This window comes from Bradysia coprophila, chromosome IV, assembly GCF_014529535.1.
Source record: "Bradysia coprophila strain Holo2 chromosome IV, BU_Bcop_v1, whole genome shotgun sequence".
Lineage (NCBI taxonomy): Eukaryota > Metazoa > Arthropoda > Insecta > Diptera > Sciaridae > Bradysia > Bradysia coprophila.
The window spans coordinates 8,603,599-8,627,177 of record NC_050738.1 but is presented as its reverse complement, the minus strand read 5'-3'; the positions used below and the strand labels follow the sequence as shown (position 1 = coordinate 8,627,177).

The window sequence follows — 23,579 nt, the reverse complement described above, 5'->3', positions numbered from 1 at the left end:
GTCCACTGGTAGAAGCGTCCGACTTCGGTAGGCTATTTTTCAAAAGAACCTCTCCAGCACCGATTACCATTCTGTCCATCTTTAAATTATCTATCATGGCAAGATCAGGTTTTAATTTACTCCAAAAGGTCAGTTTCGGCCAGGAACGGATGGAATTATGATTTTGTTAGCGTGTCTTAAGTAAAGGTATAGAATCAAGGCAACAAGGAAAGTTTAAAAACGAATAAAGTTCCAGTCCACACATTTCCGCATACATTTTATTTTTCACTAAAATTTCATACTTTGCTACGGTCATTTTACAATTTAATAAAAAAAAGAATTAGAATTATTATTCTATCACCGATGTCGATCTTAAAAGTGTACACAAAACGGATTTTCGACGAAATCCTAGTTTGATTACGGGGAAAATAATAATGATTTAATGAAACAAGTTGAATTACTTGAGAGTAAGACACTAAATCAATTTATTACAAAATGTTTGTGTGGTAAAATTTCGGTTAAAAAAATGGAGATGGAGAAACGTTTGGAGCCAAGCAAACTCGTCGCAAGTTCGTTTTGTTGCAAATTTACTGGTGACTCGTTTGCTTACTGTTGAATGCCCTCAATCGCTATGCCGTTTACTCGATGATTGTGGTTTCTTCTTTGATCAAAAATTCAACAATTTCCTCTTCCACGTCTTCGGTATTAAGATTATCTGTGTCTACATCTGTAAATTGAAAATGAAAAGAAAAATTTGGTTAGCTTCTGTCGCTCGCTAAATATCTGGCGTTCGGTCAACTTACGATTTCTTAATTCTAATCGCCTGGTCTTCTGATTATTGTAATCCTCAATTCGTTTCGTTCTATATTCCATGAACAGTTCTCGTAATTGGGCCCGTTTCTCCAGCAGTTCCTTTGATGCTCGAGTCGTACGCAGACGATCTTTGCTCTCGAATTGTGCGTAGTATTTCTTCAAATTCTTCTTGATTTCCTTCTGTTGCTGTTCGGTGAGCAGTGTTTTCGGTCGTGGACGCCACAGGAATTGCTCGAAATTCTTCAACATGACACGTTTCATGATTTTCCCTTGGAACGACCATATGTAGTAACCGTTCTCTTCTTTCACCTTCCATGCCGACACGCCGGTCACACAGTAACGGCCAGTCGGATCCCATTCCACCTCTGATGCACGGAAATGATCGCCTGAATTCATCACGACAAAATCATTTTCGGTGTCGACGAATTCGAATGTTCCCATTGTTAAGTTGGCTAGCACAATGAATTGACCGCGCGGCGACCAGAACAAATGACCGCACACTTTCTTTTCCAGTTTCTTTACCAAATTTGGTTTCTGGCCCTTTTTCACCTCGTAAAAACTAACGTTGGCAATATTCGGTTCACCGTGGATGATGGCGAATTTCGTACCGACCGGTTCCCAAGCGAAGGCCAATATCAATTCCTTAATTTCCACTGAATCCACCGGTATGTCCTTTTCACGCATATGGAAAATTTCCAGATTGTAAAACATTCCCAAGAACTTGACGTCCGAATCCTTTTTGTCCTTTCTCGATTTGGAGAAGCGATCGACCTTTACACACAAATAGTCACCGCTCTGTTGCCAATGGATCTTACATTCGGCTACGTTGAACAGAATCTTATTACGAATTTCCGTTCGGCGTGGAATTTCCATCAGTGTGACTTTAGCTGGCACATCAACCAATTCAGCCACCCAGTAAGCAATGATGTTGTCGGTGGGCGACCAGCTGAAGTTGCGTATGCCCTGGATCTTAATCGATTTCATATCCAAAAGGAAGAAGGTTGGGGTCTCGTGAACGAAAATCGCATTTTCGCCCATGTATGCAACGTAACGATCGTCGTGCGACCAACGGAATCGAGACATGTTTCCTTTCGAAAGGAATGTACGTTTCTCCAAGCCGGTACGAATGTCCCAGATGATGATTTTTTGGCCGTCTGGTGTTGGACCGTAGGTGACAAGATAGTTTTCACATGGCGAAAAATCAACGAAATGAGTGGCTTGCTGTTGGAAACGATTGACCCGAGCGTATGTTGTACCAGCCCACAAAACAACACCTTGCTTGTGGAAGGTTACAATGTAGGTTCCTTGCGGTGACCATTTGACAAAGGTTTCGGTGAAACGCTAGAAAATGTCGAAACGAAAATGTTAAAAATAAGGCTCGTCGAAAGGTCCGGATCTTCTACGACTTACATCTCTGGTTTCCAATTCCATCGGTTCAGGAAGTGTATTCTGCCAGAATTGAACCTGGATAGCATTAGGTGCCGTTTCAGCAGCAACACAATATTGATCGTAACCGTCCGGTTCGATTAAGAAATTGTACAGATCCGTTTGAACCTTGTAAGGTTGCGGTGTTGGCGGTTCCCATTTCTCGGGAATATGTTCATACCTAAATAGACACAACCGTTACTCATATCGACTCGACTCGCCGCAAAAGAAATGCAATCTTTTACTTTTGAAAATCGGTAAACAAATTCACCGCAAACGTATGCGACTTATCCAATCGATGATTGTTCAACGATTTCACAGCTTCTTCGGCATTCTCCGAATTTTTATATTCCAGAAATGCGAATCCCTTGGTGTTACCCTCTTCATCGACCGGATAAAATTCCTTGTTGATTTGACCGAAAGTGGAAAAGAGTTTTTCAATCACCGATCGCAGCTTCTCTTGACGTGCCTGTCCAACTTTCGGAATATTGTCGACAACAACAACATTCTCGACTCCATCCGTTTCGCATGGTTTGCTCAACAAAAAATCGCCCAGCAATTCTGCAAATTACACAATTTCGTTTGTTAATTACACCGCGGAACATAAGTCTCAACAATCCGAAGTGAATTGATTTAATTAGATTTAGGTTATGTGTCACCATCAGCCATGCTGTGCTGGCATAAGCATTTCGATTAATTTTTTTTTCACACACCTTCATCGGTAGCCTCGTCTACGAAACCCTCTGGATCATCGAAATTCGGCTCATCATAGTCCTGATCATCGTCACTGTACTGCTCGTTTTTCTTCTTCGCCATAATTGGTTAGTTTTCGATAAATTCACTATTTTCGTGAAAATAAAAATAGCAAAATTTATGCGGTTTGAAGTCTCAGCCAAATGCAGAGCACGAAAAGACTTTTTAATGTTTTTTATGTTGGTAGGAGTGGAGTATAGAAGATGACGTTTGAGCAAAGGGTTGTCCAATAAACGTCATGACACTAACTTATAGGCGGGGTTTTCAAAAAAAAATAATTTTTTTAAAGTAAAAAGAGGAGTTTTAAACATTTAACATGGGGTCATCGGGTCGCTTGCAAATTATTTTGCAAAGTTTAAGGTTCTGAAAGAGGCGAAATGCAGGAAAGTCTAAAGTTTAATCTGAACGATCTGAACCTGGGTTCTGAAAGTCAATGACACTGATTCGTACCAGATCACACTCTACTAGATTTCATGATATTTGCCGTTGACCCCGTTGACGTTTGAATCGATTAGTGTTTTGTTTGTTTTTGCTGGAATAAACAACCGCCTTTATCGAAACAGATTGTTGATCGTTTTACATTGACCTAGCGAAAGTATAAAACAAAATCAAAATTCCATTAATATGGCCGCCCGAGTCGACTTGAATGAAATCAAAAATATTCCGGAGGATGAATTCAAACAGAATTTAATCGAATGGGTCGAACAGCAAGACATTTCAAAGGAACTGCAGTCGAAACTCAGATCGGATTTAATTACAAATTTCGGAAAGACAGCATTGGGTATGAATCCGTCCAGCGTCCGGTGGTAGATGTTGAATCTTTAATTTGATTGGCTGCTATACTTAGGTCGTCAAATTGCCGTCCAATACCAACAATCACAACGAATGGTTCTATCGTCGATGGTTTTAGTATTGAATACACTAGTAGCCGAATTTTTGTACGACCAGAATTGCCACTTCTCATTGTCCGTATTCAGTTCCGAAGTGCCTTATAAGAATGTTCTTCCAGACTTTGAAAAAACTAGAAAATTTCGTTTCGATTCGGCCGAGTTGAATGATATAATGAAGGCGAGTACGAAAGCTTTCGCCAATTGAATTAATTTGATTAAAATGAACAATTTGCAGGCGTTAGCTTTGGATCGTTCAGATCACAAAACCGAAATTCTTCAAATGTACAAACAACCGCAAGAAAGGGATGGAACACTAGCCGACTCATCACTGCTATTCTGCATCATAAAAACATTGAGCCAAACGATTCCCGTAAATAGTCAACCCAGTAAACCACAAAATGATGCAAATTTACTGCCGCAATCACAGGAAGGAGATAACAGTTGTCATCATTGCAAGAACAATCCAAAGAAGTCAAAGATGGATGAACTGAATTCGAAGTATTACAAGCATTTTTACAAATATCTCGAACTGTTATCGCAGCATCTAGTTGAAATTTCTGAGAACACCAAAAAGTTCAAGGAGCCAGCCAAATCAGATGACCAGCAGTCGAGGAGTTCATTGAAAATCTGTGAACTGAATAAACGACTGGACAAAATAACTGAAAGTCTGACAAACTTATCGAAATCGAATCGGAAGGGCAGAAAAGTAACCGAGATGGTCAAGAGTATAACTCGTCTAACCAATGAAGTTGAATGGTGTTCCAGAAATGTGGCACAGTATTCCAAAATCAATCAACAAACATCGCAGAATGCTGCTGAAAGTGCCAAATCGCCGACTAGAAATTACACCGAATGGTTGAATCAAGTGACGGAGTCTGCTTTCGGTCAACGATTTGTTAAAAATTTGGAACTCGCACAAGAAAAAGCTATTGCCAACGAAGTCCGCAGGATCAAAGAGTATTTCAACGAAAAATACGAAACCACTCGAAAGTTGATAAAGTTCCATTACAAGCAAAAAACGTTCGAAAAATTTCGCCAAACAATGCTGCGTTCACCGGTAATGCAAAGCCGACGAGACGATTTTAACGAATTGATTGACGAGAAGCTACGACTGTTGAAAGAAAAGGAAAATCATTGGAAACAAAATCTGGTGCGTGCCTCTACACAGACTATGACTAGCGATGAGATGGTGAGTTGGCTTCCATTTTTCATGTCTCACAGATTCGAGTGAAGATGTCTTTTCAAATTCTGTTATTCTTCCTTTAAGGTGCTCAATCCATCGGTTTCAAACAATATTCAAACTGGCAATAACCGCGTGCCTGTGGGAAATACAAACGAGACAACTCTGCCATCGAGCAGCCCTAAAATAATACCCAAAGCCAAAACTGTGAATAACATTAACAAAACAATTGAACTCTTAAATGAACCGCCTCGTCCAGTCGAACCAGCTATCGACAATATGGTACAAGTTACAAAGTTTGTTTGACCAATTCTGAGGATTCGATATAAATTTTGACAGAAATTTCCTTACAGAAATCGCTTACATGAACTGGAGATCGAGAGCGAACAATTGGACAAGTCGTTCCACAAGTACCTGAAAAAACAAAACGAAGAAAAACAATTTCTCACCGATGATATAGACAACGTGTGGCAGCAGTACGAACGAACTAGGAGCGATATGATGAAAACTTTCATTGTACCTGACAGGTCAAGAAAGAATGTGACAACAAGTATCCAATGCCATGAAAATCTAACTCTCACCGATCCAATTGTCGCCAATGAACCAATAGCCGTACCTCGAAATATCAGCGGAACCAGTCAGTTCAAGAATCCCTACAAGATATTGCACTCCAATTTGATAACGACGGGAGCATTAAATGATAACAGTAAGAAGCAAAATGCGAACTCCGCGATTCCTTCGATAATAGTGCAGGAGAAGGAGTACGCCACATCGGCTGATAAAATCAGTCAAATTCCAGTTCCGATGCAAATCACGTCCATTCCAAAGAAATCAAAGGAAAATGAAACCAAAACTCGTCTACGAATATCCACTAGCAACGGAGATGCCCAGTCCGTTTCAAACTCACGTGATACTTCGCCTGTAATAAGCTCGAAAAAGGCTGAATCGTTTGAAGTCGGACAGTCGCAACAATCCGATACATCAATTAGGACGAAAGGTTCAGAAATTGTCATCAATTCGCCGGTATCTATTCCTTCCGAGACAATAGGAAATAAATTTGAGAATGCGCTAACTCAATTGTCCAGCATTGAAAAGGTAGAAGTTATCGAGAAAAGTAACGCAATTATTGAACGTAGTGCGGCAGACGCTGTAATCGCAGAACGTACCAAAGATGTTTCTTCATTGTTCGAGAAAATGGAAATAGAAAATGCGTCGAAGAGATCCACGTCATCGGAGAGCTCCGTTGGAAGGAAAATATCAACTGGCCATAAGAGCTCGTCGTCGTCAGATGAGTTTTGGAAGTAAGAATTGAACAAGTAATTTTCTAAGTTCCTAATGTCGCTTATTTATTTAGTCCAATTTGTTCCACACATTTATATCGTGTGATGTGTGGAACCAAGTAGACTAATAAAAATAAGAGATCGATGACACAGCCAGAGCCGGATTAACCCATGGGCAAAGTGGGCCCGGCCCAGGGCGCTGGGAAAATAGGGGCGCTTAGAAATTAAATTTTCTCGACAATTTCACGTTCAACATAAGTCATGCACAAATCAACGTCGATTTAAAAAAAAATCGCGCTCGCTTCGCTTGTGTCTGTACATTACATTCTTGGGGTAAATGTGAGCTACAAGAAATGCATATATACATCTAACTTGATATTTTTGAATAATACACGCACATCGACTAACCCAAGGCTGTTCGTATTTGGTTATTTAAAGCGTTTTTTTGATGGTCCTGCTTTAGAAAAGTTGAACTTTGAGGCTTCTGGCTGAAGACACTATAAATAATTTTCAACAACCATTCCATTGCTTCATTTTCGTCAGCCGCCGGTGATAGTCGGATGATGGAAAGCTTTTAGCTCATGAGGAATTTTCGAAAATTTTGTAAATTCCTCATGAGCTGAAACCTGCTCATGATCGCCGGACAACGGAAGTTTGGAACAAATAAAGCAGCTGGAAAAGCTGCAGAACAAATCCGTTTTCGCCCATTGAAAATTGTTCATGGCATATATTCGCGATTTTTTTTGTCGAAATCCAAGGCCAATTACCTAAATTTCAAGATCTAACACTTTCAGAGTGAAGACAAAGGATCATTCTAGAGTGCCCTAAACTTCAATACTTTTGGGATCCCGAGTCCTAGATCCTTGAAATTGCTTCAACGCAAGTCGTTTTTTCCGAATCATGATCTTACCCAACGCACTGCTCCTAGCATGAACATAAGAAATATTTGGAGGCTGATGAAGTCACAGTAGGCACTGCGTTTCTTTCGTGAAGATAGGTGACTTGTTTTAGTTGTGTGAGTTCAAACACACAATACAATCAATCTTAAGCGGTAGCTCTCATCACAAAAGCCTCGAAACTCGACGTTTGTCAAAGTAGCGTTCATGCTAGGAGCAGTGCGTTGCCTTACCAAGTAGAGTAAATCTCGCAATATGAAACTGTAACAGTATCAGTTAAATATTGTGTCAAAAATTCACGTTTTTTTCTTGGTTTTTCCTCACAACGCGTTCATGTTCTTTCGATCTTCCAAGGGAAGTGAAAAGTGAGAATAATGAGAGGACATTCGAGTGTAAATTGAAAGAACACCTGAATGAAACTATAGAATTGTGATGTAAATTTGAATTGTAGTGTTCATTTTTCAATGTCTGTGATTATGGAACTTTGTATTTGAAAATAGCTATTTGCTAAATAAATTTGTTTGATTTGATTTGTTCTTCAAGAAGAATTTCAAGAAAAAATTGTTTCGGATTCATTCTACAAACTTCAAACTTAAAATCCCGAAAAATACGAGCGAAACCTTTTTATAACTTTACTTGATTTTTGTTTGTGGGAAAGTTTTGCGAATTAATCACGAAAACTCTGGTTATATCATATATCTCTCATTCATATATGGTTATATGTTATCATAAGCTTGCCACCTCGCCTCGCTCGCCGTTTCTAACTACACATTACTTAGAAAATAATATTCTTGAGGAAATGTTGAAAACATTTTATTTGATTTGGTTGACAATGTGGGAAACAATTTCTTCAATAAATTTTTCATGCGGTGCTGCAAGGCTCATTGCCCAGGGCGCTGTAAATGCTAATCCGGCCCTGGACACAGCAGATATTTTAGGTGTTCATTACAGTATGCTTTTGCACTGTAAATTTTGATATTTTCCTACGTATAGTTTTCGATGATGTTAAAACGCTTCTGATGATCGATTTTTTAATAAACAATTCATTAAAAAATAACGACACTTGGATTCATTTATTTAAGTGTGGAAAAAAAGACTGCTCACAAGAATGACGCAGCCAGTAAAAAAGCGATCTTTTCAAAAAAATAATTTACAATAAATAAAAATCATCTATCCTCTTTTTCCCTAATGTGCCCAAAATACAGGCAGCGTTTCCACGTTGTATAGCGATTGAAATTCGTTGCAAAAGATAGTCCTTTGATTTAGCCTCACCAGTTGCTTTTTTCATTAATGATCCCAATTTGTCCTTATTTCATATAATGATTATGTTTATGCCTCTCCGCTTTGTCAGCAATTGACCGTGCTTTCTTTCATGAATCGGTAATATACGATGCAGCCATTGTATCTCTAACAGTTACATCCCACAACAATGACCTACCATGACTCCATGGTATCAAAGTCACTCCATCAGGTCTTTTACCATCATCTCTTGAGATACCAGGTGGTTGTATTATGTTAGGAATACCTGCACTAGAAAAACCATGAGAGAAAATCATATTCATGTTGCCATGTCTAGCGAGTTTTCCTTCTGCACATTTAGCACATGAGAGACCATGCAAACCATCTTTTGCAACTATCTCACCACAAATGCATTTATGTTCTTCGCATAATTAAGAACCTAAACGAAGACCAACAGCAATTCTAGCAGTGTTATTATCCAGTAACAATCCCAATTGACTCGATGGAACCACTTGCAGCCACTTTGAAGATTCTTTAGTTGATGACGCAAGTAGTCTGGCATTAAAAAATGATGTTTCACCTGATTAGTAGCACTAGACCTAAAGATTCCATCATCCATCATTTTCGTATTAGTTTGAACGAGCGCGATGTTATAGGAACGTACAATTTTATGTTAGTTCGTCTTAGCCGTCATTATTTCCCCAACTTCTCAAGTGCTGTGAAGAAAAGGTAGCTGTTTAGGAGGACATTATTTTTTGGACTTCTCCTTTTACTTTTGTGGACTTAAAAGTTCCATCGATTTCAACACAATTCCATTATGGAATGCAAACGGGGACTGAATTCGGAATCCGTAGAGTTTCCGGTTGTTCTCGTTCAAAAACCGCGGTTAACCGGTTAAATAGACCCATTTCTAAATCACTAAACTTAGGAGTTTTCTGAGTTGAAACTTCTTCTTCTTCGATTTATGTCATGGCAACTGTGCCTGAGGGCGAAAGCTTTCTGCTACCGAGATCTAACAGACATGACTCTTCGATTTTTATGTCAAATTAATTTGTCCACATCGTTTTATTTGTGGAATCGAAGTCATAGCAAAGGTAGCTAAGTTTCACTGACATTTCCGGAAAAGAGAACGATACTAGTCATAGAAGAACTAAATTACCTGTAAACTCAATAAAATTCTTCAAAAATATATCCTAGGGAATAAAACCGCATTTTTTCCATTCCCAAAAACCGGTTAAGCGATTCGTTTCAAAAAGGTTTACATCCCAAAATTCCAATTAATTTTCTTGTGGAAGGGAATTGAATTCACATTAATAGTACATTACTATGCAAGGGAAGTAAAGTGATATCTCGTATCCAGATGAGAAAAAGTATCCGAGGGCGGCTGTTACAGACGGCTGTCATCTGTTATCGACAACGACAGTAATAATAAACGACAATCTCTGACTAAAGAGGTCTTATATAGCAAAAAAGCATGTTCAAAACAAATGAAGTAAAAGATTTTTGAAATCAATCTAGGAAAATATTCGATCAAATGAAGTAATAGATCAGATAGTAAAACTGTTACTATGCTTGCCGTCTGTGACAGGTTAACGAAGGAAATTTCACGACAGTATAACAGGTGATATGGAGTTCAACTGATTTGATAGAGGGAAGAAAAAACCATTCAAATTTTAGAAATTTTTATTCTTTCACTAAATTTAGAAGCCTAGTAACACAGATGTTAACAAATTTGAGCTGAATGCTGGAAGCTAAAATTTAACATGAATCAGCTGATGAATCAGTTGTTTGTGCAAGTGAAGTGTTGGAAGTAAGCGTAATCAAAAATTAAAGCTCGTAAGGTCGAATGCATTATATGTCCATCTCCATCGTTCAATGTCCTTATAAATTGATTGTCCAAAGAATAAGAAAAGTTATTGAGTTGAGTCGTTTGGAAATAAAAGAAAAAGAAAAGGTTGGTCCTAGTGAATGAATCGATCACGGTTCTGTATTTAAAATAAATTAATTAAAGCGATTAAAGCGATGCATTTTTAGGAATAGATAGGAATATATATATAAAAACATATCATTCGGTGATGTTCAAGTAATACACTAAATTAATCATTTATTCAAGGATTCTGATTCGGCTGAGTACTTATTGACCTTGCCAGCTTCTGTTTCTGTCGTTCGAGTCGCTCTTTTTCACGTGCCAGCCGCAATTTCTCGAAATCATCATCTTCGTCTAACGTCTGAGGTTCAGTTTGTTCAATTTCTCTGAAATTAATGTTAAAATCGAAGCCATCATCGTTCGGTGAATTTTGTGTGTCAGGACATTCGATGGTGGGAGTGGGTGCTGATGCACTGACAAAATATTCCATATCAGCATTGTTCATCGGGAAAATGAATGAATTGGAGGTGGGAGGCTCAACGGTTGAATGCATACGGTTGTAATTTCTGGCCATATACGTTGTGGTCGGAACATCGACTGGTTGACTCGGTGGTGGCATGAAAATACTTTGAGCAGTTGGCCGAGGTTCGTTGGCACGCATCGACGTTATTGTCAATTGTTCATCTACTTCTTCAATCGTCTGGTCCGTTATTTTCATGCTGCCTGCGGGATATCTTGATGGATATTGATTTGATATACTAGCAGAGCTGGCTGATCCAGTGAGACGAACTGATGGAGTAAGAGGTTACAATAATTTTCTGAAAGTGAGCTTTTAATGCTGTCGCACACTTACTATCAGGAGATGGAATCGGTGCTGACTTAGAACTGTCCGTACTGAAGAATCTTTTCAAAGCCGAAGCAACTGTGTTAGTCCTGATATGAAATCAAGTCAATGAATGCACTAAAGATTTGATTTTGTATGGTCCTAAAATACCTTGTCATTGAATTGGGTACTGCCATGCTGGACACACTCGCTGACGAACCATGACGTGACCCTCTATTACGACCAGCGGTGAAATGAATTCCTGACGCTGCGTCGTCACCCTGGAAAATTTATTTTAAAGGAAAATGTAAAATCGAAACGAATTCGACGCTTCGAATGTACAATTTCAGCCAGTTCCCAAATCATGCAAATTTAATACAAAAACAAAAATGTCGAGAGATCGATAATCATATTTTCGACACAACTTTTCGCTTCTTAAGGCTTGATTTCAATTTACCAAAAAAATTCTCCGTGTGAGAGCCAAAATTGTGTTTTTTCAAATTTTCGCTTTGACAGCTCGCTCTCACACGGAGAACTTTTTGTTGAGTGGAAACCATACTTCATTCGATAGACGGTTAAACAATTGATGAGCGATCTCTCTCGTTATTCCTACTTTAACATTCCATTATTTAAAAAAATCAGATTAAAATACTGTCTCACGGTACTAAGAATGGAGATGAAAAGAGTTAATTCTAAAGTCGTTATAGACTTTGGTCAATTTATTTTAGATCCATACACTGACGACTCATGAACGTCCCTTACAATATTAATTTGTTGTTAAATACTTCATCATTCGTCACTCCAGCATGCCCATGGAGAGACGAGGAACGAATAAAATGTATACGAAATGCGGCGATTGAATAATTAGAAAAATCTTAGTGATGCAACAAACGGTTGGTTGTTAAATATATACCAAGAAGCTGACGATAAGACAAACTTTACTTTAAATTTTCTCTACCCTTTTAAGAGTGATTATCCAAAAAAAATTCTTAGATTACAAAGGTTCAGAAGGCGTCACGACGCGTCATCAGAAAACTTAATTATTAATAAAATTGTTGTATTGCTTGGTCAATTCAACATTGACAAAGTGTTGTATTGCTTTGACTTGACCAAAATTGTTGAAAAAATTTCTTTTATTTAACGAAGGGCGAACGAAACGTGTTACTGTTTACGATTCGAGACGAATCTATGATTGCACTGATGATGGCGTGATAAGCCGAAATCAGCATTCTTTTGTCCTGTTGTTCGTCCGCACTATGATTGTAAACGGTAAAACGTTTCGTTCGCACTTCGTTGAATAAAAGAAATTTTTTCAACAATTTTGGTGAAGTCAAAGGAAGGCAACACTTTGTCAAACTTAATGATTGTGGAAATCTAAGGGCAACAGAAATTGTTCGTTGTGACCATAATCAAGACAAGACAACACATCGGATAATTACTCTTAAATTGAAGACAAGAAAATTTGTCGTCCAACGGATAAAAAAGTGCCTGAAGGCTAGGTCCCCTCGAACGAAAGCTATTTTGCGACAATAAAATTGATTCGATTATTGCATTGCAACGACAATGAAATTTTTGGCATTCTTGAATTATGTTAACAAATGTACCTTGTCAGCAAAATCCTTTGTAAAGCAAAAACAATCATTCTACTACTTCAATCTTTTTAACTGAAGTTACCGTGAAAGATCTGTTGAAAAAAGAGATGACACAAACATGAAAATTGCAGCTCTCAGATAGTCTTGGGTATCAAATTATTTGGAGAGCGGTTGTGAAGCTTAGTCGTCGTTTATAGAGAGACAAATTAACGGGCTGTGTGACCTCAACTTTCACCGAAAAGCTTGCATACTTTTCAACATTGCCAGTCAATCTTAACCTTAACAAGAAACATGTAATTGTCAGGACTCCCAATATTGCGACAACAGTAATAACTCATGGTGTTGATATTTGTGCTATTTACAACGTTTCAAACGAGTGTTCTGTGACTTATGTTTCCCGGATTCGACAAGGGTCCAAGCAAAATATCACGACTACCTTAAACTTACCATACCAACTAGAACTACTGCTACTACACTACCACTTGCATAACAAAATATTTTTATACTTGAAACTTAATATGGTCAAAATAATGCACCCGTAGTGTTAACGTGGTGGTAGGTGTTGTAATTTTGTGTAACTATCAAAGCAAAATCCGTGCACAAAATGACTCATCGTCTTGAGCGTATTTATCCGCCATCACCACACCACAAGAGAAAAGACATTTCTTTCGAAAAAGAAAACAATAAAAAAAATGGTACTGCCACTCAGGCAAAACTCTAACCTCGATATTACTGTCTGGGAACTTGTAATTAACGGAATATACACTTTTACCGACCATTTCGTCAAATTTTCCTCCTTGACGTGCATTCAACGCAGCAGGAATGTTTGCTGTTGATGGCATCGGATGGCTTTCCTTGAATGCCATGGTTTCGGTTGTGTAAGGCAACTCGTTTGGAAAGATTTCATCCCAGTATTGGTCCTTGATCAATTCCGGATGATCGTTGTGCATTTCGTCTGTAAAGATTAAGTAATTATGCGTTTAGCACGTTCTGACCACATATCTTTGATCAAAGTCAACGGAAATTACCGACAATCATGTAGGCCACTTGAAGGTTTCGATCAACCATCCAATTCACTTCGAAGTCGTCGTCATCTTCACCGAACGGATTAATCAGCGATTCGGCCACTTTCAACCAGCCCATGTAAAAGAAAAACTGTAACAACGTGAATATGGGAAAATACATATCGATCATGTTCAGGAATCCCTCCTCTATCGTTTTATTTTCCACCCATTGCTGACCCACAACAGCCGTTACAAAATACGAATAGACGGCAAGTGTCACGACTTGGGTGTAAACCAAAGGAACGCTGCGGAACATAGAAAATAAGAACAAATTGAACACAAATAAAGGTCATTGGCTTACCTAATCGTATCGAATGCAATAAGAAGTCCAGCTTGACCGCGAAATTTATTTAGTTCGTCGATTAGCGTCTTAACTGCAAAATCGTCTCGAATTCGTCCCTCTTTTCGTGCACGTGTTATAATACTTGCTGCCCACACAATGGGCATCCAATGCTTCGAATAACTTTTAAATTTACTGTTGAACGTTTCCATAACAATTTTCTCATTTTCTGCTAGGAGACCAGCTTGATAGAGATGTTGTAACGTTGGAAATCGTTTTTTCACTCGGGGAGAAATGTTCGTTAGAACCATGGTAAGACATAAGCAAACATAACGCATTATTGTACGACGCATTAGACGGCCTCTGTCATCCTGGAAAATGTAGTATTTGAAATTAAAGTCACGTCGAAAAGGTTAGGTAATAGATACTCGTTTACGGGTTGTGTTGATTACTTACTTGACCGTGGACATTGGCCGAGACATAGACCCCTAACGAATCGGGCCATGGAATCGATGAATACTGTTGCCACCATCGAGTCATCACAATTGAAACATAAAAGCCTAACACAAACGAGAGTGGAATAAGATTACTATACGCTGCACAGTACTTCACTACTCCTTCGAATATTCTGAAAATTAACGAATAGAAGATTAGCACCTGAAAATAAGAATCAGAAATTTGTCGTTTCGTTTTGTTTTACCTCTTCTGACTTTCGTCTAATACTGCTCTGTACATTATGTTCAAAAAGTAATATATAAATAAAAAGCACACTAAATCTAGCCATACTAGCTTGTAAATGCTGCCTCGCCATCTGCAATGAAAATTGGGATACAAATAAAAGTTAACTTGGAAATTACGATACTAATAACAAGGTGAAGGTAAACAAGGTGACAAGGCAAATTTCGATATACAGGAAGATTGTATACGTGATATTTGCTCAATAAATTTGGAATAAAACGTTAATGTGTCCTTATAGACGGTTATTAGCTCTTCAGACCATTTATTCTCAATATTATTTCAGTTGCTATTAACATTTCACAGGCGGCAAGCTTATATTTGATAGTTATTGAGTCTTGCAGTTGTCTAAGTGTATTCTTATTAGATTGATATAAAATCTTCTACTTCAACTTTAGCTATACAATATGACATTAGCTTGAAGTCATCATTCATTTTTGAATCAATCCATGGAAGTGGGAACGTAGGACGTTTGTTTTTTCTAATTTCAAATGCTGTATCTACTGCAGCAGCTTTATATAGCTTACACTTAAGTAGTACCGTAGTAGTTTAAGTAGTTTCACATAAACAGTCTGAATCCTATCAAAAATTCCTAAATTCTAAAATTCTAATTCTTCCCGTTCCCACGTTCCCATGGAATGAGCGTTTTGTTGTCGATGAGGATAATATATGTCTGCAGAATGTCAAGCCACTTTTGTAAGAAAAGTCTTTTTGTTACGAGTAAAGAATGAAGTAAATCTGTCCCTTGAATAATGAAACTTCAAAACACCATATAAGATGATCTATGTGTAAAAGGACGTTTGAAATTCCATCTAAGTTACGTCTGAAAGTACCAATAACGACGAAAAAAATAATGACAAGCTCTGGTAAATATGGTCATTCATATAGTAAAATGCAAGTTAAAAACATTGAAGTACAAGATTTGAAATCAGAAATCGACCGATTGAAAATACGTTGATCGATGTTAGTAATAGATCCGAGATCCGATAATAATACTGGTCATATACTTGCCGTCTGAACCAGGTTAAAACGAAATATCGTTTATTATGACAGGTCTTGGAATTCGCCAAATGATTTGTCCATTAAAACTGTTGACCATCTTATGTCAGAAACCGTTAACTTTAATTTAGATCTTACTTAGACTCTAAGGTTTAGAGTGAACATTTTAAAGTAATATGTTGAGCATTAACATTGAAAGACAATGTCACTCTGTTTGTGCCAGTGAAGATTATGGCAAACTCGCAAAATACACCTAGTAACACCTAACCTTATTGCCTACGGAAGTGTGTCGGATTTGATTTATTGAAAAACAAAACAACAGACTTTGATGATTGTTAGATTTTAATTTAAAAATTAGTTTTGAAAATTATTATTCATGCCTTATAAAATCATTAGAAGAAACGGGCCCCGTCAAAGATTCTTTCGCTATCATTATCTGACTATTTAGCCGTGTAGAAACGGCAGGCGGAATAATAACTAATTAGATGAAATGTTGCAAAAGAATTGTAATAAAGGTCGGTTGACCCAACATTAGAAGTCATTTATAATCGATAATGGATTGATATACTCAGCAAAACGTTGAGAAAGCATAGCTCGAAGAATACTCAGTGAAATCATATCTACACAAAGTAACGAAAATTTGTAAATTAAAAATTTGAAGATGTAGCCAATACGTATCATGAAACTTTAAGGTTTACTTTCTACAATTACAATGTTTTCTCAAACAATTTCTCAACGCTTTCCTCCAATTACCCATCTCTAGTTTCAGTATATGTGATTTTCTCGTATATGTTCAGTTCTGTCCCATCCTATGCGAACAGACCATGCATCTATTAACATATTCGGATGGCTCTTAGTTTGATTTGAATTCTCCTTTATTTATAATGAAGGTATTGGTATGTGGACAATAATGAAACAAAATATTCTGCATCGAACACTAGGCGACTTACTTAGAAATGAAGGTATTACGTTGCGTCATATGACGCTACAAGTAAATTAAACTAAATCATTATGTTCCCAATTAATGTAAATTTTCCCGTTTTCAGTTGCTAGAGCAAATAAACATCCCATTAATATCGAACAGCAAATATTAACCAACGCATCAGTGAGACTAAGAGTCATTTATACAAAGATTAACTTTGAATTTTAAATAAATAATTAGATGAGATCACATATCAGTTAATTACACAAAATTATAACGAATAGATGTTGATATCGAGGTTAAATGAATACATTTAATAGACTAACTGCAAAACAAAGCGGAATAGTTTTTCTCTTGGAAGATAATTCTCCCTTCTGTAATGCGGAAATCCAGCAAACAGTCCTCAGTCCTCACCTCATTTACATTGATTAAATGTCATGAATGGAATACAAATACAATTTTACCGCATAGTTATTGACTTCTCTTTCACCACATGCGAGACTAATTAGATATAGCATTTAGTGTGACATAATTTTTATGACGAATCACTTTATGTACATAATTCAATGGAGAATAATACACAGTGCGAATACGTTCTGATAATTGAATTGAATTGAAAAATTGTTGATATGTTTATGTTTGAAAAACTGTTGATATGTTTATGTATTATATCGAAATGATTACGGTTGAAGAATTAAAATGTGGTATTCTCTTGAAGAGAAGATAAACTGCGTTAAGTGCACCTATCTATCTAATCATGAAGATTTTGTAGACGACTAATTCAACTTTTGATTAAATATATTTGTTAAAATATTCTATTTTCAGAAATGCATTTTTTTGAACAAAAGGCACGCCTATGCCTTTCACCAATGAAAAAAAAATCAAATTAATTTGAGCACAGGACGATAAAAAGTATATAACACGAGTGCAATATTTTATTCTTCACTTCAGGTGAAATTTCGAAAGCCTTTCTTGTGAAAAACGTTGTGTTGACTTCGGGAAAAAAGTTAATTTTCTCGGCTGACCTATGAACCTCGTTACACTCTGGCAACTCCCTCGAAATGAAATTTCGAATTTTTCCCCCTCTTTAACAAATAACTAATATACCTTTTAAACATTCATGGGAAGAAGACTATTCATCAAATGGCTTTGATACAATTCAAGCATCAAACGGCTTCTTCAATTCAAACACAATTTTTAACGTTACAATTTGGCAACGGAGTAAATAGACTAATATGAAAGACCGAAATTCAACAACACTAACAGAGGTTCACTCCTCTTCCCTTACCCCATCATTCACGTGAAGTGACTTTGGTGAAATTAGTCACCGCTGGTGAATTAATTTGATTTGTTAAAGAGTGAAAAGAAGGACGAATTAAAAGAAGAAAATTGGAGGAAATGGATGAAAATATTTACGGTGGGCTGGTGTAGAATTATCAATCTTCGTAACGAAAGCAAGGTGAAATATGGAAAGTCGAACGGAAGATCGAACAGGAAATCGAACGGGATGTCGAACAGAAAGTCGAATGGCGAGCTTGATGATGGTGATGAAAGCTTTAGGCTTGGCGCGCAGAGTACGTATAAGGTAAATGATTGAGGATGTTCAAGAGTTTTGATTTTTACGAAGGTCTTTATTTCGAAAAAGTTTTTAAGGTCAAGTGGTTGAGTGTTTTTCGGGTTGTTTTCTGTTTTATTTTTATTTTGATTTTGATTAACTTGATTTCGATTGAATCCGTTCTGCTGTGTCTAAGGGATGTTTTTTGAAGCAACCTTCCAATAATTTTTCTGTATTTCAATCGTAAGGTGGCACGAAATCGATTGAACAAACTTTAAGAAACTAGTTCAAGCGTCAAGTTTGCGGCTGTATCGTGTAACGTGGAAGCAACTGAAGATGGTTAGACCACGCTAATCTCTGACTGCCACTGGATCCGGAGGTCGAAACGGCAATTTACCATGGGAAAGGTAAGAGTAATTCTGCTCTGTTTGTTTAGCTGTGTTCGATTGAACGTTACTTGTTCTGAGCACAGGCTCTTTTTATGAGTGAAATTTTTTTGTTGCATGTTAGATAACGCCATTCCTGGAATTAGTCTTGTTTCCAGGTAAAATAAAGTTTTGTACCGCCGGTCGATTACAGAGATTAAGAAATTCCAACGAACCCCTAACAAACCTTTCACTCAGAACCTCAACGATTATGGTGAACATCGTTTTGGGCATCTTTTCAATCTCGGGTATTTCGGATATGTATTTGAAATAATTTGGGTAAAATGTTTTTAAATAGCCAGGGTCTTGGGCAAAATAATTGGATAATCGATATGCCTAGTCATCTATATTAATTTAGCAGATTTACCATTTCTCATTATAAATTAATTTGATTATGCGACGGAGAGCTGCAACTGATGTTTGCTGGCCCTTAAATATGAAATATGTCCTGACTACTAACAGTGCTTGTTTTTCTCGAAAAATTGTATTTGTTCATGGACCTAAAAATATCTAAAGTCTATAAGCGTGATGCCAGCATTTGATTTGGAATCTTGTATTTGAGTTCATGGCCTGACAAACAATCAAGTACCTACGTTATGAAAGTAAATATTTTTGTTTGAAATTTGGAACTTTACACTATAGCAACACATTTTGACTCATCACTGAGTGTGGCATGAAGCCGATCAATTTTACACATTATATTCTTACTAATGGAAAAACCGTCTGAATAAACAGAGATTACATATACACACACACAAGTAATTGGAAGTAGAAATTTTGAATCATTCTGAGAATAAATAATTCCAAAATCGCGCGGTCAAAATTTTAAATTATCAAAAGTTTGCTTCACGCTGAAAGGAAATTGCTGTTGTGTGCGTCTCATAAGCATGCGTCTCACATATCAACCAAATGCACAATACGTTCTCGTAAATTTAATTTTATGGATAGAAAAACACTAAGTTTGATTACCCTCCTCAAAACAAACAAAAAAATGTTCCGTCAATTTAATCGACTTTTTATAGTTTTTGGCGTGAAGTGTTTTTGTGATAAAAACACCATTTTTTGTCAAAATATTTTGAATTTTCTGAAGCATACACCTACAATCTACGGAACATATAGTTTTATGAATGACAAACTTTATACACTTACCTAAATAGTAATTTGAGAAAGCAACCGAATCCTCTACATGTGGCAACTTCAGCGGTGTAAGTAACGGTCATTTCATGAGCATTCAAGGCAGCGTTGTAAAGTGTAAAGCACTAATTGATATCACATAAGTTCACGTATTTACAGAGATATCACACTAATTTTAATTAACAATTTTAGTTCCAATTTTTTATCGGTAGTAGTTCGTTATCACATTATGTAACTTTATATCTTATAATACACTTTTGTTTGCTTTAATACCAAACACACCAACCGATTCGTACGATTCGACTGATGGATGGAGTCACTAATTCTAAATTGTAAGAAAGCATATTCGACTGTTGATTGTTTTTTGTTTATAAAATTGTTGTTGTGGTTGTTGATGTCTGGGAGGCTTTCAGTATAATTATATTACAATGACAAAAAACTAGATGCTAAATTTTTCCTATTTGCTTAAGAAAGGGAAGTGTCGTCATAATTTGAGAAGAGTTGGGATCCGAGCGATTTTTCTGCTGTAGCCTCGTCTAGGTTTATGGATGAGGTTGTAGAGCTTGAGTGACTTCAGCAAACAATTAGATATTAATTAGAGGAATCATATTTTGGAGGTGTCAGCAAAGACACTTAAGTTCTACAACGTCATCCACGAATAAAATGTTAGGCCATTAAAAAAATCAAGCAACAAGTGAACAAAAATATACATTAAGCAGTTATAATCATCGGTGAACGTCAGTGTTGTCCTATAACAAGTGTCTTTTTATCTATCAAAATGTACGATAAAACTAATGAAGTAAAAGATTCTGTATGTTTTCTGTTTCTTTTCTTGAAGAAAAGACGTCTGTCTTTATCTGTCTTTACTTTCCGCCAAATATTCCGCCAAATTAGGAACGCGAACCACAGTGCCCTCTATGAACATTCAATTAGAACGAAACACGAACCGAAGTGGAATGAAGTTGAAATACTGTTCAAAGATCGCAACCACAAGTCCAGACAAATTAAAGAAATGATCGGAATAAAGAAAACACAAAACAACATCAACAAAAAAACGGACACCCTATTCCTATCAACAATTTACAATAACTTACTGGGTCTGAAAACAGAAGAAGACTCGACTACAACATTGAATGTGAATATATGACGAAACTGTAAAATCAGTGAAATTTAAGTAAAATATTAAACAGAATCTGATTCTGTGAACAGTGCTAAGAGCCATGTATGTTTTACAGCCACATAAGATGCCAATCAATGTGATGCGCGTGGAATTTATCACTCAAAAAAGAACACGTAAAATATTCTGTTTCAAACTCAAATTTATACTTTCATCAAACGAAGTAATAGATTTAATGATTGTATCCGAAAACTTTTACTGTTTGGAAATTAACTAAAGTTAATTAATTTAACATTAAAATAATATGCCTCAAATGCTCTCTGCCGACAACTACACCTCTATTTTATTGGAACCGTAAAAATTTGTCATAAATGCGTAATACTCTCTTCCTCTAACATTACTACATACTTCCTAACTAGAAGTACTCGTGTAGCATACCAACAAGCACTCATACTCATATAATGGTGAAATTATGCAACATCCTAACTTTTATTTATTAACTTTGACCACAAATGGAAAAGATTGTTTTTCTGAAAAATATTTACGCCGGCAAATCCATTTATTCAAATAAAACAAATTATGAATTGTTTGTATGAACATATAACATTCAATCTGCTGCATAACAAGAAATGACTTGTTATGTACACATTGAATTGTCGTTAGTTGTTTGCAAATTGTATTGGCGCTAAAGCCATTCGTCTTTTTAAGTGACACAGTCAAGTTAAATTTATTTGTATTGTGGAAGCAGTTTAATTCATTTTGTTTTTATGATTTTAATTTTCAAGATTATCACCAGTCTTGGACGGGATTGTTTTAAAATGTTCCACTTTATCCGAGAATAATTTTTATTATGAACTACTTTTGGCATGATAACCCTTGAACCCGTTGATGAGTTTAACGTTTTTTTTTTTGATTTGTTTGGTAAAATCTTCTCATCTCCTCATGTATCTCTATTTCTGGACTATCAAAAATTAAACTTGTAAAGGTCAAACGTCCGTTGTTGCAACTATATTTTAAGGTTTGATTGTCTAGTTCGTTAGTTTCAATCATACAAAGTTGAATCATTGTTCATTTTGTAGTCGTTGCTGGTTTTACAGACGAGTACCCATTTCAAGTCGTAATGACTTGGAAAGGTTTTAATAATTACAGTCATTAAGAAATTGAAATGTTTAATTGATTTCGAGTGATCGGGTTCATTTGTAATAACAAACAATTTAGTTTGAATAGAAATCGGTTTGATTCAATCAATTCTAGTCGATATGATTTCCGTAAATATTGTATCTGAAAGAGCAACAAAGCGACAACTCAAGTTTTTTTTCGTTCAATAGAATAGAAGTACAATTCCCAGATTGATAAGAATACACTACACTGTTCTTGGTGTAATGTAAAGAGCAATAATTCATATTGTGCAACACTTTATCTGAGTAACACTTTTATCTATAGTTCAAGAGCGAGTAAATGGTCATAGTTTCTTTCAGCGTCGTCAAATCTTCTAGTGATTGTTCTGAAATGAACAATATTGACTGACTGGCACGAAAGAAAACGAGAACAAAATTTTTAGCTATGCATAGCTGGAATCGGAATGTATACGCACATTGTCGGTTCAAGTTTCGATATATGAATCATATCGAAGTGTGTCATCATCACGCAATTATCAAAGCTCCATTTTTCTTAGAAATAGTTAGAATTTAAATTACATCGTCAGATTCAAACTATCTTTTTAAAATCGGAACAGTACATATAAATGAAGTGGTGGAGAAGATTGTTGATTACGTTCTTGATTACACACTTCTTTATGATAACATAAAATCACGGTCTGCACTTCAAAGATTGAACTGGAAATGTATGTTTTCCTTTTCGATGTCAATAAAACAACCTACAAATTATAAAGGAGTGCATAGAGAACATGCAGCTTTTGTGTACGGTAGTAATTCTATCTACTGCTAGTTGAACCACATTTTCTGCGTAATTTGCGGCACAAATATCATCAAATTCAACAAATAAAAACAGTCTTACACGTCTGTATCTATAACGATTAAACAATCAATTGGCGTTAAGTGTATAACATACTTTTGTACCTATGAGTATACGTGAAATTATCTCATCATCAACAACCTCTACACGATATATAATAACCATACCATATGTATAAGGCTATAACCTAGGTTAGTGTTTACTTTTCTCGGTGTATTATACGACAGATTTACATGTTCTCTATTGTCATTGCAAAGACAGTTCTTTAATCACTTTTTAAGATAAAAAGGACGTACTTCGAAATGAACAAATGTTTTGTTTAGCACCACGAAAATTATTGTCTTTGTTTCAATCGAAAAATTACTATTTTTCAGTCTTAATGATTAAACGAACCACTAAAATATCAGATTTGAAATTATTCTGAATAAGACTATTTTGAATCCGATCACGCACTGCACAATTCGAACACATAGATTGTTTAATAAACCTCTATACAAATAGGAAAAAGGTAATTGGGCGATAATCGTAAATGATAAAAAAAACTTCTCAGAATTTTAAGAACTCGCGTAACGAGACACCACTACGAACGACGAACTACACAACACTAATGATTTTAGGATACTACACCACACCGAGT

The 23,579-nt window shown here is 36.4% G+C and overlaps 3 protein-coding genes across 11 annotated transcripts; 1 reads left to right on the top strand and 2 right to left on the bottom strand.

The window, feature by feature from the left end:
- Positions 1 to 224: 224 nt before the first annotated feature.
- On the bottom strand, positions 225 to 3,146 carry LOC119066912 (eukaryotic translation initiation factor 3 subunit B). The gene is made up of 5 exons (XM_037169612.1): positions 2,931 to 3,146; positions 2,463 to 2,778; positions 2,203 to 2,398; positions 783 to 2,133; positions 225 to 706 (listed from the first exon to the last, which is right to left on the bottom strand). The coding sequence occupies exons 1-5, from the start codon at positions 3,031 to 3,033 to the stop codon at positions 618 to 620; spliced, it is 2,055 nt and encodes a 684-aa protein (XP_037025507.1). The 5' UTR covers positions 3,034 to 3,146; the 3' UTR covers positions 225 to 617.
- Positions 3,147 to 3,480: 334 nt separating this feature from the next.
- On the top strand, positions 3,481 to 6,757 carry LOC119066911. The gene is made up of 5 exons (XM_037169611.1): positions 3,481 to 3,751; positions 3,818 to 4,038; positions 4,096 to 5,049; positions 5,128 to 5,336; positions 5,394 to 6,757. The coding sequence occupies exons 1-5, from the start codon at positions 3,595 to 3,597 to the stop codon at positions 6,343 to 6,345; spliced, it is 2,493 nt and encodes an 830-aa protein (XP_037025506.1). The 5' UTR covers positions 3,481 to 3,594; the 3' UTR covers positions 6,346 to 6,757.
- Positions 6,758 to 10,410: 3,653 nt separating this feature from the next.
- LOC119066909 (bestrophin-4) lies at positions 10,411 to 23,564 on the bottom strand. Of its 9 annotated transcripts, none has more exons than XM_037169602.1 (10): positions 23,039 to 23,564; positions 19,867 to 20,176; positions 14,782 to 14,892; positions 14,538 to 14,709; positions 14,103 to 14,452; positions 13,766 to 14,046; positions 13,460 to 13,692; positions 11,317 to 11,426; positions 11,176 to 11,255; positions 10,411 to 11,111 (listed from the first exon to the last, which is right to left on the bottom strand). In XM_037169602.1, the coding sequence occupies exons 2-10, from the start codon at positions 19,935 to 19,937 to the stop codon at positions 10,564 to 10,566; spliced, it is 1,956 nt and encodes a 651-aa protein (XP_037025497.1). In that variant the 5' UTR covers positions 19,938 to 20,176; positions 23,039 to 23,564; the 3' UTR covers positions 10,411 to 10,563. The 9 variants fall into 9 exon arrangements, with proteins under 9 accessions (XP_037025497.1, XP_037025496.1, XP_037025495.1 ...); XM_037169601.1 differs by having other exon boundaries at positions 23,047 to 23,564; XM_037169600.1 differs by having other exon boundaries at positions 23,110 to 23,564.
- Positions 23,565 to 23,579: the final 15 nt, after the last annotated feature.

Bases quoted from the DNA above. Each gene is read 5' to 3' on its own strand.
- LOC119066909 (XM_037169602.1), bottom strand. From the start codon at position 19,937: ATGACCGTTACTTACACCGCTGAAGTTGCCACATGTAGAGGATTCGGT. The intron at 11,427-13,459 runs GTTAGAGTTTTG...TAAATTTTCCAG, and splicing joins TCCCAGACAGTAATATCGAG to GGTGACGACGCAGCGTCAGG. The intron at 11,256-11,316 runs GTATTTTAGGAC...ATTTCATATCAG, and splicing joins GTACCCAATTCAATGACAAG to GACTAACACAGTTGCTTCGG.
- LOC119066912 (XM_037169612.1), bottom strand. From the start codon at position 3,033: ATGGCGAAGAAGAAAAACGAGCAGTACAGTGACGATGATCAGGACTAT. The intron at 2,779-2,930 runs GTGTGTGAAAAA...TGTAATTTGCAG, and splicing joins AGACGAGGCTACCGATGAAG to AATTGCTGGGCGATTTTTTG. The intron at 2,134-2,202 runs GTAAGTCGTAGA...GACATTTTCTAG, and splicing joins TGGAATTGGAAACCAGAGAT to CGTTTCACCGAAACCTTTGT.
- LOC119066911 (XM_037169611.1), top strand. From the start codon at position 3,595: ATGGCCGCCCGAGTCGACTTGAATGAAATCAAAAATATTCCGGAGGAT. The intron at 4,039-4,095 runs GCGAGTACGAAA...AACAATTTGCAG, and splicing joins AGTTGAATGATATAATGAAG to GCGTTAGCTTTGGATCGTTC. The intron at 5,050-5,127 runs GTGAGTTGGCTT...TCTTCCTTTAAG, and splicing joins CTATGACTAGCGATGAGATG to GTGCTCAATCCATCGGTTTC.